This window comes from Anser cygnoides, chromosome 3, assembly GCF_040182565.1.
Source record: "Anser cygnoides isolate HZ-2024a breed goose chromosome 3, Taihu_goose_T2T_genome, whole genome shotgun sequence".
In the NCBI taxonomy this organism is placed as follows: Eukaryota; Metazoa; Chordata; class Aves; order Anseriformes; family Anatidae; genus Anser; species Anser cygnoides.
In genome coordinates, this window is record NC_089875.1 from 90,187,043 (window position 1) to 90,201,355 (window position 14,313).

Genomic DNA, 14,313 nt, shown 5'->3' on the forward strand with positions numbered 1-14,313 from the left:
TACGTGATCTCTGAGAAGTATAACAAAAAATCCATGAGGTTGCTCTTAAGCCAAGAGGCCAAAACCATACACAGAAACAAGAAAGTTTCTATCCCAGAAAGGACAGAGCTGAGGTTTGCTCCTAAAGAAATTAAATAGAATTGACAAGAGGGAAAGAAAAGCACCTAACATCGGTGGAGACTATACTATTTCAGTCCTGGTTTCCTCCATCTCAGCATTTCCAGAAAAGGTCAACAGCAGAAAAAAAGAAAAAAAGAAAAAAAGAAAAAAAAAAAGGACAGAATTAGAAGTAGTTGTTAAAATGAAAAGTTTTATAGGACATGATCACATGATCTCTTGCACACAGCCTTTTTTATTTTTTTTTCTAAAAATTAAAAACAAACTTTCTCATTGGAAATTGGTCAAAAGCTAAAACTGCAACTGTTTGTCTTTTTTTTTTTTTCTTTTAATCAAATGACAACCTCTTTTTGAGGAGAAAAAAATATCCCTCATTTTCTAACCAACTCCACTGTGGCATCAAGAAGCAATAGTTATTTGGACTAGAGGTAGGTAGACAATACGTGCGTAGGTAAAACCTCTTAGAAGGGCAGTCTGTTTTAGATGGCATCCATTTGACAATCCCAAAACTTCACGTTACAGGAGTTGTCTCTTACAGAACCAGTTTCTGTAGCGGCTAAAACGGCTCCTATAGACAGGAGTGATTAAAAAATAATTTTTCAAAAACTACACTCCAACCGTTTATAAAACTTGCATAAAACGTTGTTTAGTTTAGACAAAGGTAAATACCGGTTGCCTCTCCCTGAGGACTAACTCACTGCATACTGCCTCTGGGAAAGGAGGGAGGGCTGGGAGTCCAATCTGGGTGATTAAGGACTTAAGCAAAGGTTTCGTGTTTCAGGTCACCAAATAAGCCAACAACTAAATAAACTTAGCCCTGCAGAAATGCCACCATAGGAAATTCATTCACGCTGTTCAAAAAGCAACTGTTTGTTCAATTGCCAACCACCCAAAGCGGCAGGCATGTTTATTTAAATGACGAGGGTGTGGACCCGAGAGTTACATCTTTCCAAATCTTACTGCAGCAACGGGAACACTTGGAAATTGCTGTAATACATCTGAAATGTATACTATATTGGGCAGCTTTCTAAGGCCTCCTGGCCATGCGTTCAGGCTAAAGATTCAGCCTGTGATTTTTCTCACCACTAACAGCAGTTCGGGGAGATTCTTCTTTCCTCCTCGTTTTGTTCCTTAGCAGTAGTTTACTTCAGATATTTCTAACAAACCAAGCCACCCATAGTTAAAACATCTACTGCCATGATGTTTTTTCTTCCTGAAGGGGGTCACAGAGAAGACTCAGAGTGGAAGGCAGCTTGGGATGTCCCTGGATCCAACTGCTGCTCAAGGCAGGGTGAGTGATAAGAGCAGGCAAGGTTACTCGGGTCTTTATCCACAGGGAGGTGACCAAACCTGCTGGCGAGATGCTACAGAGCTCAAGAGATTGGAGTTGTATTCTTTACTACGTCTACAGTTATTACAATTTTTCAGCTGCACTTTTAACTATGCTTAACTGCAATGCTCATATATTTTCATCTTAATTAAAATCATGCAAATAATAACCAGGTTGCTATTTGCATGACTACAGTAATTATTATTGCCTTTGTTTCCCCTTGTGTAGTAAGCAGACACATTGACAGCAGAACAAACAGCTTTTCTGCAGTGCATAATAGAATCAGCATGAGAATTAGTGGTGAGGAAACAGAGTCCATCTACATACCATGATATCACCATTTTGGCTCTCTCAGTAAAGTATGGCAGAAATTTACATCGAGCATGCCCACGGTAGATTGACTAACCACAAGCAGTTAATCCCCTAGCAGGAGTATGCCTTTATCAGGCTTCATGGGGTGATCTGCAGCTCTTCCTGACAGCGACGTGCTCCCAGGATGCAATAAGCCCCTTCTGAGGGGCAGCTCCCAGGGGAGAGCCTTAAATACAGCTCTACGCTTCCTAAAATGTAAAACTAAAACTAAAAAACTGAGAATGCAAATGCATGGTGCAAAGCAGACCTCTGAGTAGAGGCTGAGTAGAGCCGTGGCACGGCCACCTGTGGTGTTGCATGGGACAGATGACCCATCTGCTGGGACACACAGTGTGTGTTGCACACTAGCAAGAGCCCAGAGTGAGCAGGTATAAGGGTTGTGTGATCAAACCGACCGAAATTCAACATTGTACACACACGGCCTGTCCCGTGGGTGATCCCGAGCAACGCAGATGTGATGACGCCAAGTCAAGCCAGGGCTTACTCCATGATGTGGGTCACAAAGAAAGTATTGATAAACTTAGCATCAACCTTAAAAAAGTCTGGCCATTGAGGCTTGATGTCCCACAGGAATTAGAAGAAGAAATACTTGTAGGTATTTAAAAGACATACAGAGGTTATGAAAGACTGCCACAGAGACAGCTGGCAGGGCAGAAAGGACAAGGGCTTTATGACTGAGACCCCTGAGACCCCCAGAGACCCCACAGGCCCGGGCTCTGTGACCACTGCTGCTCAGCTTTTTGGCAGTTAATTGAATGGGAGCCACCACCTTTTCTTTCTTTCCCTTTTACTTTTATTTTTTTATTTTTTTTTGAATAGTCCTATTGCATTTTAGGCAAAGTTTTTATGTGCATTTTATTTACATTATGTACATCCCCCAGGTGTAAATATTTGCCAAGAAAAAAACAGGCTGATACTTTTATTAAAATATTATAATTACCATGAATTTAGGCTTCATTTTGGAGCACAGTATGACAAATTACAGCATAATTTTGAGCTACATTGTAATAAATTTCTTTAGGAAAAAGTCATCGTGTCTACTCTTTCAAAACTCAACATTTTTCAAATCAACATCAGAGAAGTGTCTTTATTGTTGCAAATTGTTTGTTTCTTCTTGCCAGGCACTGCTAGATACAAAACATCTTCTGAGGACCTTCAGACTTACTTCTGTCCTCCTTAGACAACTGCCAGTAAAAACTAGCAAAGCCAGCCAGTCTCAGGGATCCTGCACTATTACACAGATTTTCAAGTTTCCTAGATCCACTGTTATGCACGAGACTATCAGTTATTAAATACCTAATTCACAGGCTCTCCTTTATCTGGCATACTGTATTCCTAGGGCATAAAAAAGCACGTCCCCCGTCCTGTGTGACAGGCTCCAACCAGCTTTCTGAGATCTCTGCAAAAATGATCTACTTAGTTATGGACAAGATAAATATATTTTTCAGGATTTCTCACTGATTAATTACAGATTTACAGATCTGAGGGAGTATTTTATGAATTACGGTTGAATCGCGGTATCCTAGAATCATAGAACATCCTGAGTTGGAAGGGACCCACAAGGATCATTGAGTCCAACTCCTGGCACCACACAGGTCTACCCCAAAATTCAGACCATGCAAGTTCGTATTACAAACCAACACGTCTTAGATTAAGCTGAGTTTCTTCTTCACTGGAAATACTCTTATCGTTGGCTTTCATTACAGAGTCCATGTTCAAAGAAAGAGTTAGAAAACATGTATGTGGTAGCTGCAGCATGCTCTTGAGCACTTGCTGGCTTTGGCAAATCTGGCTACCAATCAAGTTCCCAGCAAGCTTTCCCACCAAGAACATGACGAAACTGTACTGAGATAACATGAGACAACAATATCTTTTATCCTCATCATTCATTTCATGTCAGGATAATTCTGATTAATTTTGTTTTGTCACAGACCTAGACAGCATCAATACTGCAGTATTATAATGTGCCATGTCATGGGGTGGTAACCTGAAAAAAAAAAAAGAACATTTCAGCCTGGCATCAGGCAAGTACAAAAGCATGGTTTCACAAAACAGAGCCACACAGCTCAAAGCATAAGTCCAACATTTATGTGCACCTCTCTAAATTATAAAATGCACCTTCAAATCTGTAAATCCCTAGTATTTCATCACTTGACTCTCCACTGGTAAAATGCTTTAAAACCCAACATTTCTACGACTAGGCAGGCACATAAGGAGAGAGAAGCCTCCACAAAGGATTCAGAGAGTAAGATTTGCCCTCTGGGCATGCTGAGTCCAAGACCATACAGGCATACCCCTTTCTGTAGCACAGTTCAGCTGTGGAACTCCTTGCTATGGGACACATGCATGGGTTCAAAAAAGGATAGTGTAAACTCGTGAAAGACAAATCTGTCAAGGGCTGTTGCATACAGAGGTACCACTTCCAGCTCAGGAAGTCACCAGCCGGTGTATTCAAGCATGCAGAAACTTCCCAGAAGATGTATCACCCTATATTTGCTCTGTACATGTCCTTCCCCCAGCATTCGCTATTGAGCGATGTAAGAGAGAGAGGAATACTGAGGGAAATAGACATTGGTCTGGCATACTATAAATTTTCTTATGTTTTTATAAGCCCACTGACAGAAGAATTGTTATTCTTAGTGAGCTCCCACATATACCTGAGTATTCCTTATATCCACTGCCAAGCATGTAAAGCTTCTAACCCAGCAAACACAGAACATGTCCACAGGGCAGAGGGGCAGAGCTTAAAGGGAACCTGATTTTTTCCCTAAGGGCATTCAAGGCTTCTATATATGAGGGAACAACTGCAGTTAAAAAGAAAGAAGACTCCACAAAGCCCCAGTGCATGATCTTGCCTGAGGTCCAGCATTCACCTCAGAGCTAGAACTAAATGCCACTGAGGGAGGAGAACTATGAATCCTCGTTTCCACATACAGGTGAGTGTCCTGAACACAAGCCAGCTGTTTAATAGGAAACGTCCATCACTGCTACTCATATTTCTGCTGGGAAGAATACCTCTAAGTATTACCTCTAAGTAATACCTCCAAGTCTCAACAGGCAGATTGCCTATGCTTCCTACCTGTGCTTAACTGACAACACTAAAATTCAAGCTATGCAGAGCAGAATTCACTTCTCTGAATCTAGTCCTGTGCTGCCCCACAACCCAGAGGAGTACTTAGCAGAGGATGCAATATGTGCATCCTTTCTTCCAACGGAAAGCAATGCTGATGACTTATGGAAAGTCCCGAGCTTTCTGCAGCCATGGCCAATGCCCAGAATTAAACTGCATGGACTGCCTCTGCTAGCAAATGACAAGAAGAGTGGGCAAGATGAACATCTCTCCTCCCAACAGAAACCCCCAGGCAAGAACAGCCATGGTGACAGGGAGCATTTGCAGCAGACAGAATCCTTCCAGACAGATGAAAACACATTGTACTGCCAGAATCACATAAAACAATTCTGATTCGGTCAGCATCATCTTATGCATGATTTAGTAATGATTTTGTATTCAGCTTTATAGTAGAAGGACTGCACAGCTCAAGGCATCCTAATTCTTTTCCTTTTTGACTGACTGTAACCTTCTCTCTTGTGGGAAACCTACAAAAAGTTTTGCCTGGATGCATATGCATCTCTACTCTTTTTTTTTTTTTTTTTTTTCCCCAAGTGGTCTGATACCTTGATATTCTTTCATTTGTAAATTCTCTGGCTAAAACATAAATATCCTTGTTAGCTATTTGGAACATAATAATGTTTTATACAGTATTGAGTATAAGGAGATTTAGACAATTTTAAAAGTAGGTATTTCCATCTTTAGTCTGCATGAGTGAAGATCAAATTCTGCTTATGTCACTTCCAGTTACATAAGAATAACCTGTTTATTATTATATTGTGAGTACAAACTGTATTTCTCTGCTCCTTTCTTCTACTTGTCTTGAAAAATGACTTCAGAAGTCAGATTATTTAAATAAGTAAATAGGGGTATATTGCAATATTAATAACAAAAGATCAATGAAAGATGCATAAACCCAGAAACAGACAACTTCTTAATTATTTCCTGTAACCTCACAGAATAGACAGACATTATCTTGCTCTGTCAGGAAACGTGACTTAGGTTAGCACCACTGATGTATTTTCCCAGGTCTTTTTCCCATCTTCATCTTCCAAGCAACCCACAAGTACAATATTTACTACAGATGGTGTTAAATAGTTTAAAACAAGAAATAAAACAAAACTGCCCACTCCCTACGTTAGTACAGCTCTAGCATGTCTGCACTGCTGGATGAGTGTGAGCACTGGCCCTAAGGAGCCATGGCACAGGAGGGAACAAGGCTGAGTTTCTTTCCCCAGCCACACTTCAGAGAAAAGAGAGCCATCTGCTGCTCGATATGAGATAGGCTGCAGCGTGTCTTTTTAGCTTAATTACGTGAGACGTCAGGGTGGGATTCAGCAAACGAAGTGAAAACCTTTGTTTTTCTCCTTCCTCACACTATGGGACCAGACAGAAAGGGAAGCAGGTGCTGAGTGCTGCTGTCTCCCATCTCCTCAGCCTGGCGCAGGGCACAGCAGCATCCAGCATCCCAGGGAAACAGGGCACAAGTGGTTAAATACAAATAGCAATCCTTTCCGCAAATAAAAAGAAATAAAGTCAGAAAATACCACAAATCCTTCGCATCAGGGCTGCATCACAAGTGTGATGCAGGCCCTGGCAGAGCAGAACGCAAGCAACAAGCAGCATTGCCTGGTAGGCTGGGCACAAGCAGACCACACGTTTATGTACAGGTATTCATAAAGTCATCCTCCAGGGAATAAGGAGTGATGCTCTTACCTGCTGTGACAAAGGGCAGTGCTCCTCACACACTCCCAAATCGGTATTTATGGGTGTCATTTTTTTGACTGTGTGGCTGCAGCCTTGCAGTCAAGCCGCTCGTGGCGCAGTGTCGTGAAGCGAGGAAGATTCGCCAGTGAGTCAGCAAGACGTGAGAAGGAGGCAGCAGGGCAGAGAAATCCACGTTCCTTGCTACTGCAGGGTTTTTTGGTATTATCTCATACCAAGGGTGCAGGTAGATTTAAGATACACCTTGCCTTGGTGAAAAGAAATAAGTAAGAGAGGTAAAAAAGAGGAAGCTTAAAAAAAGCTTTGTTGATTGTTCCAGACCCTGAAGTCCTGTGTTTGCCCTCTGTTATGATGCGGGGAGTCTAGAAAGAGCTTGGGGTTCAACTTGTAGATGGAAACTGTCAGCGCCATGACCCCACGATGCAGCACGGCACTTGTGGCCTGCAGCCCCTCAGACGTCCTTCCGCCTGTGCTGAGTGTCAGCGCGCTGGTGGTACACATGGGAAGACCAGGAAGGGTGTCTGCAGCACATGTGAAACACCACAAAGCCTTCAAGTACCGTAAAATAAATCTTCACTTTTCATAAAGTGTTGCAAAATATGACCAGTGTTTTGTCAGAATAAAGTCGTTGGGTTTTCCTTCTGTAACTGGGGTTGTAAAAGCAACTTCTAAGCAAGGTTGACTCACATACGACAGACACTCTTAAGCTAAACCCCAGAACTGAAACAGAAATTCTGGTTTTCTTCACGTTTGCATAGATGCGATACTGTACGACCAGCACGCAGCCACAGTCATTCGATTGACAGTTGCAAGTTCAGTGAGTCTACCTAGTGCAGATACAGCTGAATACGCTGCCAGGAATCTTGTACATTATTCCATTTCCCACCGTGCAAAATGTTCCAGGCGGCTATTTACCCATCTCCGCGCTGACACAGGCATCCAGCACAGCCAAAGGCTTTAGCGGGTGGCCGCCAGGACCGTCCAAGTGACTCAGCACTCGGCCCTGGCATGGGCACGGCTGAGCAGAGGTGGTGTGCGATGGAGCAGGCTGTAAAACTGCAAAACTCTTGTTAGCTTTCACTGATGTAGGCCAAAGAGGTTGAAAACCAGTGTTTCAGAGGGAGAAAGCTTTATTGTGTATGTTGTGTAATTTAGATGGGAAGAGCTTTATTATGTATGCTGTGGTGCTTATTCACTTTATTATGTATGCTGTGATGCTTATTCATGTATTTATATTGCTGTGTTTCCAGGCTTCCCTCTAGGAACTCTGCAGATGAACAGCGCCCGCTCTCCAGACACTACAAATTATTATTTTAATGCCCTTCAGGCGGAGGAGCGCTTTGCGGTTACGGAGAAACCAGCCCCAACCTCGGGCCTGCCCTAGTTTAGAACCGACTTCCAGGGCCCGCACCCGTCCGGGTGCTGCAGGCGGGCACAACTCTCCGCCTCAGTGCCCCGTTTTCCCCAAGGGGGGCTCCGCAGCGACCTCCTCGGCCAGCCCCGAGGGCGGCAGGGAAGGAGGGGCGGCTGGCGCTGCCCTCACCCAAGATGGCCGCTGAGGGCCGGCGCCCGGAGGGGCGGAGCGGGGCGGGGCGGAGCGGAGCGGGACCGGCTGCGGGGCGGCTCCGGGGCGGCTGCGGGGCTCCCGGCCGCTGCTCCCGGCCTCTCCGCGGTGGCGGCCGGCGGCCTGGCGCTGGGCGCGCTGCAGGGCGGCGCGATGGAGCCCGACGAGGGGGAGGACCGCACGCCGCTGCTGAAGGAGCCCCGGCTCGACGGAGCGGGTGAGGGGAGCGGGCGGCGGCGGCGGCTGAGCCCAGCCCGGGCTGCGGGGCCCGGCAGGGGGCGGGCCGGGCCGCGGCGCCTCCCCGGCGTCGTGTCGCCATGGAGCCGGGCAGGGCTTGGGGTGGCTGGTTCGGCGGGTGGGGAGAGGAAGGGGTGCGGAGGAAAGGCTGGGGATGGTTACGGGGTGGTTGGGGGTCGGGGCTCGGCGGCGGAGCCGAGGCGTGCGGGGTGTTTTTACGATTCGTGTCCTAGGAGAAAGCGTGAAGGTGACAGCGAGGCTGTGAGGTCCTGCAGCGCGTCACACAAAATAACCTGCTTACCGAACAGATCCCTTACCGAACAGGTGACTGCAGCTGGTGACAAAACGACATAAAAGCTCCAGGGTCAGATTGTAGAGCAATGCGCTGCCAGCCTTGCACAATGTGTCGCGCTGCAGCTGAGGTAGTGCACCTCACCCACAGGGAGAAACACAGCACTGAGCAACTTCCTTTAACTGCCGTGCAGCTCGCGGCGCAGACCTGTTTCCTTTAGTTGCAATTTAAGGCTCTCATTCAGTCATATCTTTTAAACATGGTCCTGAAGTCAGAATTATCTCTAGATGTAGCACCCGTGGCTACCGGTCAAGGTAAGATCTTCAGCATCATGGTTAGGTGCCTTAAGCTTTAGGGGGGACGGCAGTGTCTCTTTGCCAGTGAATGTGGTGGTGTCCTAAAGAGGTGTGTAATCGAAAAAAGTCTGGAATCTTCTTGAACCTTCTGTCACCTTGACCTAATATTCTCAGGTGCTGCAAACGCACTTAGTAGGAAGACATTAAAAAAAAAAAGCCATTAGTGATCTTAAGTTCTTACACATCGCCTTTGTGGAGCTTGCTCTCCAGATGAGGTGTGTACCAGTACAAGCCTTCCAGAGGCAGAATAATGGACATTGCAGTTACGTATGCTTTCCAAGGAAAGGTTATATCATAAGTGCCATCTCAAGTCTTCTATTATTATTGTTTAACCCCAGCAAATATAGGAACAACAATGGAAAGGTTAAATAGCTTTACTTGCAATTATATTCATTGCTTTAATTTAAATGACTATACATTCTCTATTGAAGGGAAATTGCTTTTCAAACAACAGCAAAGGGCAGTGAAGCTACTTGACTTGTTTTTCTGCAGTAAGCACTTCCTGCTCTTGGCGCCTGTTGTTTTGAAAGCAAGCAATAAAGTCTTGGCTATATGTCATTTTAAAATGACATAAAAGCCAAGACAAATGAGAGCAGCAAAGTCTCCTTTATGTCATTTAAAAAACAGGTACGCCTTTTTCAAATGCTGCCAAAGCAAGACTTGCCATTACTGTAGGTCTGGAAGACGTTTTACGTATTTGCATAGTAGCCTCTCTTGTTACTCATTTACTAAAGAAGCATAGCAAATACTGCCTCACTGTCATTTTAACAATCTGTTCAGCCTTAGTGAACTTCAGATAAGTTTATTGGGGACAGAGACCTCCAAAAAAAAAAGGCAAAGTTCTACAACTTTCATGAAGACTGCAGTCTCAGAAAGGCTCAGTTGGTGTCCCTAAAACTAAGGGATCGCATAGGCTCATTACAGGTTTCTAGAAGGTTTCTGGGAAGAGGAGAGTTTTTAGATATCTTGTCCCCAGGGAATGCTTTTTGCTTCTTACTGCAGATCAGAGAATCCAGTCGAGACATGCTGCAGCTGCAGATTGGGCTCCAGTCAATCCTGCTGTTCATAGATCTCCTTGTTCTATTCAGAATTTAAATGCTGAATAGTCAGAGAAGCAATCGCTGCAGACTGAAGTAGTATCTGCAGGTGCTGATTGCCAATCCTCCCTCAGTTTCAGATGTCCAAGTTATAAAATTTTCTGTTATCACCACAGCTTCCTCACGAGGGGAAACTCCACCCTGGAACTATTTGTACATTCAGCGGATTCTTCATGTCATTTCTCAACAGTTTGACATTTCTGCTTTAGTAGCTGTAGGCATCCCCAGTTTGAAAAGAGTATCTGCAGAGCTGTAATCTGTATTTTGTATATAGCCTCCCAGCTGAAACACATCTCAGCTCTGATCCAAATCTCCTGGCACTGATCAATGATCTCTGCCAAACACTGCAGTGTACTACTGTTGGAGGAAATTTATAACTCTGTTACAGTGTGAAGTCTGATATTTGGGTGTAAACAGCTGACAGTTGGTTTAATGCCACAATACAGGTTTAATGCTGAATCTAAGACCCATTTTCGTTTGACAACCTCATTATGTAGTGACTGCAAGAAGAGCAGAAGAAATTGGACAACTGGGAAACTGCTACAGTTCTGCAGTGCCTTGACAGTGTTTGCCATTCTTTTTTATGCTAGTTTTTTTTTTTCTTTAGGCAGCTATTAACAAATGCGTATTGGTTTATAAACAAACATACAGAAGGAAAACTTGTCCTAGAAAACAGCCTTACTGGCTGTTCTTTAATGCTACTTTAAGAGTTTCGGTCCATCCTGAACCATTTTCAGGTACATAGAAGGCTTCCCGATGGCTTCCATTTCTTTTGTTTTTATTTTTATTTTTTAGCATGAAGTTTCAGGTTGAATAATTATTACTTTATGTTCAAGAGGACTTTCGAATGCTTCTGCACCCATTTCCACAGACCACACACCACACTTCCACTGCAGCCCCTACACTTGTGTGCACAGCTACTGGTAGTCAAAACCAGAATTATCTTTGTTTCACACATCAGTAGAAAAATGTGCATTATTTTTCCGCCCTGGTCTCCACCCATATTGAGTACACTCCTTAAGACTGCAATAAGTAACTTTTCTTTGTTATTTTTTCTTACCCATAAATTTCTGAGATTATAGTAAAAACTGCTTGTCACTTGTTTTTGTTTTTTTTTTTTTTTGGATGGCTTGTGTTAAAACAAAAACTTGTTATTTATTCTCCTTTCAGTCCCTGCCTGCTGCTCAGCTCGCTACAATCTAGCACTGCTGGCCTTTTTCGGGTTTTTCCTTCTGTACGCATTACGAGTGAACCTAAGCGTTGCTCTGGTGGATATGGTGGAACCTAACACAAGCTTAGCAAAGAATACAACTTCCAACGTGTGTCCGGAGCACTCCTCCACCATAAATACTCCTCGCAACACAACGGTGAGGTCTCAAACATACCGTTCTGAAACGTGGCATGTAAAATTGTTTTTAATAAAGTCTGTGATTGATGAGTCATGCGTAGATGGCAAGAGAACTGGCGGCTCGTTACCAGATGGCCTTTACAGTGCTGCTCTTTTAAAGCAATTTTTGAAAAATAATAGCTTTAAATGGCTAGCTGATTTAGAAGTGCTGTGCTCAGGGTAAGGCTTTTTTTTTTTTTTTTTTTGTAACGTACGTCTTTCTGTGCTGTTCTTTACAAATTAGCTGGTCTGACCTTATAGATTATTATGACTCACTGTTTCATATGCCTGTGATCCAACTGTTACTGTTACATCTGCGTCAGAGCTCACATCACTATCTACGTTTGCTTGTTTTTGTACAGTCTTGAGAGTGTGAAATTTCATTTTAAGTTAACTAACATGCAGTGTTTTTCTCCTTGCTTCTTTGATCGCTTTCCCTGATCACGATTCTTGTCTTTATATCCTTCACCTCCTCACTTTCTGTGCAGTAATCCTTAAAATCACATTTCTTAACTATGAAAAGTTGTCTTTAAAAAAGGCTTTGTGAATTTGGACATATATAATCTCACTTTATAACCAAGGTTTATTACTGAGCCCTCTTGCCCTCTTCCTGCCTTCGTTTTGTTTGTTTGGAGGTCATTTATTATTTATCATGAGCAAATTACCATTGCGCGCTGTACGGGAAGAAGATTCTCCCTCATCACTTCTGTGAAATAAATGCTGCTCATTTAGGTGCTCATAAATAGGACTTTTGGAAGTGTTCCCAAATTTTAAAATCACTTCCTTGGGCAACCATTTATGGCCTCTTGCTGACTTCTTTTATTGCTTCCTTATCTCAGTCATCTTTGCTTTATTGCTTTTCTGCTAAACTCATCTTCCTCTGCCAAGCTTGTACTGTTCTTCCATCTATCCTTGCGTGTCCTGTCCTTGGTTGTTCTTTATATTAAATTTAAGCATCTGCATCTCCTTGTTTGCTTTTCTCTCTGTAAGTTTTCTGCATGAAAAGCCATTTTCCAGAGTGCGACAGGATGCCCACACTGTGATACAGATGTGGGATTCACATTTCTTGTGTACATTACGGAGACCCTACGAAGGAGGCTATGAAAGATTTGTAATGAAGGATGCATGAAGGACTAACTAATTAACCAAATTCATTTAAAATATGGTCAGAGAAACTACAATCTTGAACTTACTGCATTTTGGGTTTTGTTTTCTCTTTTCAGGGAAAAAAGTATTCTTGGGATGCTGATACGCAGGGATGGATCCTTGGTTCTTTTTTCTATGGCTATATCATTACTCAGATTCCAGGTGGATATCTTGCAAGCAAAATCGGAGGGAAGCTCTTGTTGGGGTTTGGTGTCTTTGGCACCTCGGCATTCACCTTGCTTACTCCCTTAGCTGCGGATTTGGGAGTTGGCTACCTCATAGCTGTCCGAGCCTTGGAAGGACTGGGAGAGGTAATCCTTTTTCTCTATGTAACTTGGAAATATATCCTAATAACTCATTGATAAATTGTAGTGATTAGACCCTGTGGCTGTTGGTATGCTGGAGTAGTATACAGATTGTTTACTTTTGGGTAGCTTAATTTTACTTTTTTGAATAATTAACAAATTTTCCCTATTTTTTAACCTAAGCTTTTTTAAAAAGAAAAAGGATAATTCTAGTTTTGTCTCAACTGTCTTTACAAATCAAACCTTTCTCATTTGTCAGAACCCAGGAGTTCAAAACAGTATCGTTTGTATTCTTGCAGCCTTTCCAGTATATGCAGATTCAAAAGCAGGAGAAATTAATTTTGCCATTTTACTGTCACACCTTGCATGCTTATTTTTAAGTGGTTTCTTGCTAAGCAAGAAGCTAACAGATTTTACTACTGCTTTTTAATGAAATATTCCTTTGAAACATGCAAACTTGAAGCAAGTTTTAAAATTGTTACTTTTCAGCAGAATGGAATTTTGTGTTCTAGGGTGTTACCTTCCCAGCTATGCATTCAATGTGGTCTTCTTGGGCTCCTCCACTGGAACGCAGCAAGCTCCTCAGCATTTCATATGCAGGTGAGAAGTTCCCACGCTGGTAACAGGATTATACATTTTTACTGCAGTAACAGGGAGGATTGACTTAAATCAAAGGGATTTATGTTATCAATTTTAATCAGCATTTAATCTGGAAAGCATAACATTGAATTAAATCTTGCTTTGCATTCATTATCTTCATTTTTTCATGGCTTTTTTAGCCTCCAGAAAAGGTACTGATCTGCAGTGAAGTATGAACTTCAAACTGTGGTATCAGGTGGTACAAAGAGTTATTGTGAAGTTGATTAAAATAGAAGATACTGCAAATAAATGAAATACAACAGTATTGTAAATGAAATACAATGGGTCAGAATCACAGGATTATTATTATTTTTTTTAAGAAGATTGTTTTGGAGGAACTTGAGGAAGAAAATATCTGAGGTCCCAAGTATTGCTGCAAGAGCAGCTTGTCAGAGATCAGTACCCTCTGACAATATTCTTTTAGATACTCCATGTGCGGAGGGTGTAATGTTTAATACAAAATGTACTTATCTGAATATATTTGATGTTACGTGGGATTTTTTGATTTACAGAGTGGGACAAAATGTACTGAAAACATAATACAGCAAAGTATAGCAGTCGCAATATCCAGTTCAATTGCAATACCAACGTGATTCCCATTATCTGTCTCTGTGATGTCTCTACCGTCACGACGTTG

At 42.8% G+C, this 14,313-nt stretch overlaps 1 protein-coding gene and 1 long non-coding RNA gene across 6 annotated transcripts in view; one reads left to right on the plus strand and one right to left on the minus strand.

Annotated features, from left to right (window-relative positions):
- Positions 1-352: 352 nt before the first annotated feature.
- Positions 353-8,896, minus strand: LOC106030363 (uncharacterized). The gene is made up of 3 exons (XR_001203699.3): positions 8,772-8,896; positions 3,753-3,806; positions 353-1,467 (listed from the first exon to the last, which is right to left on the minus strand). It is a non-coding gene; the product is annotated as an uncharacterized lncRNA (long non-coding RNA).
- The window catches only part of SLC17A5 (solute carrier family 17 member 5), a 43,219-nt gene continuing 37,158 nt past the window's right edge, over positions 8,253-14,313 (plus strand). For 2 of the 5 annotated variants that reach the window (XM_048077453.2, XM_066994669.1), the window contains exons 1-4: positions 8,255-8,434; positions 11,370-11,566; positions 12,810-13,043; positions 13,550-13,637. In XM_048077453.2, the coding sequence (XP_047933410.2) occupies positions 8,371-8,434; positions 11,370-11,566; positions 12,810-13,043; positions 13,550-13,637 (583 nt within the window). In that variant the 5' untranslated portion in view covers positions 8,255-8,370. Of the gene's footprint in view, positions 8,435-8,708; positions 8,779-8,878; positions 9,061-11,369; positions 11,567-12,809; positions 13,044-13,549; positions 13,638-14,313 lie in introns of those variants that run through there. The other 3 variants (XM_013172139.3, XM_066994671.1, XM_066994670.1) reach the window with 3 other exon arrangements.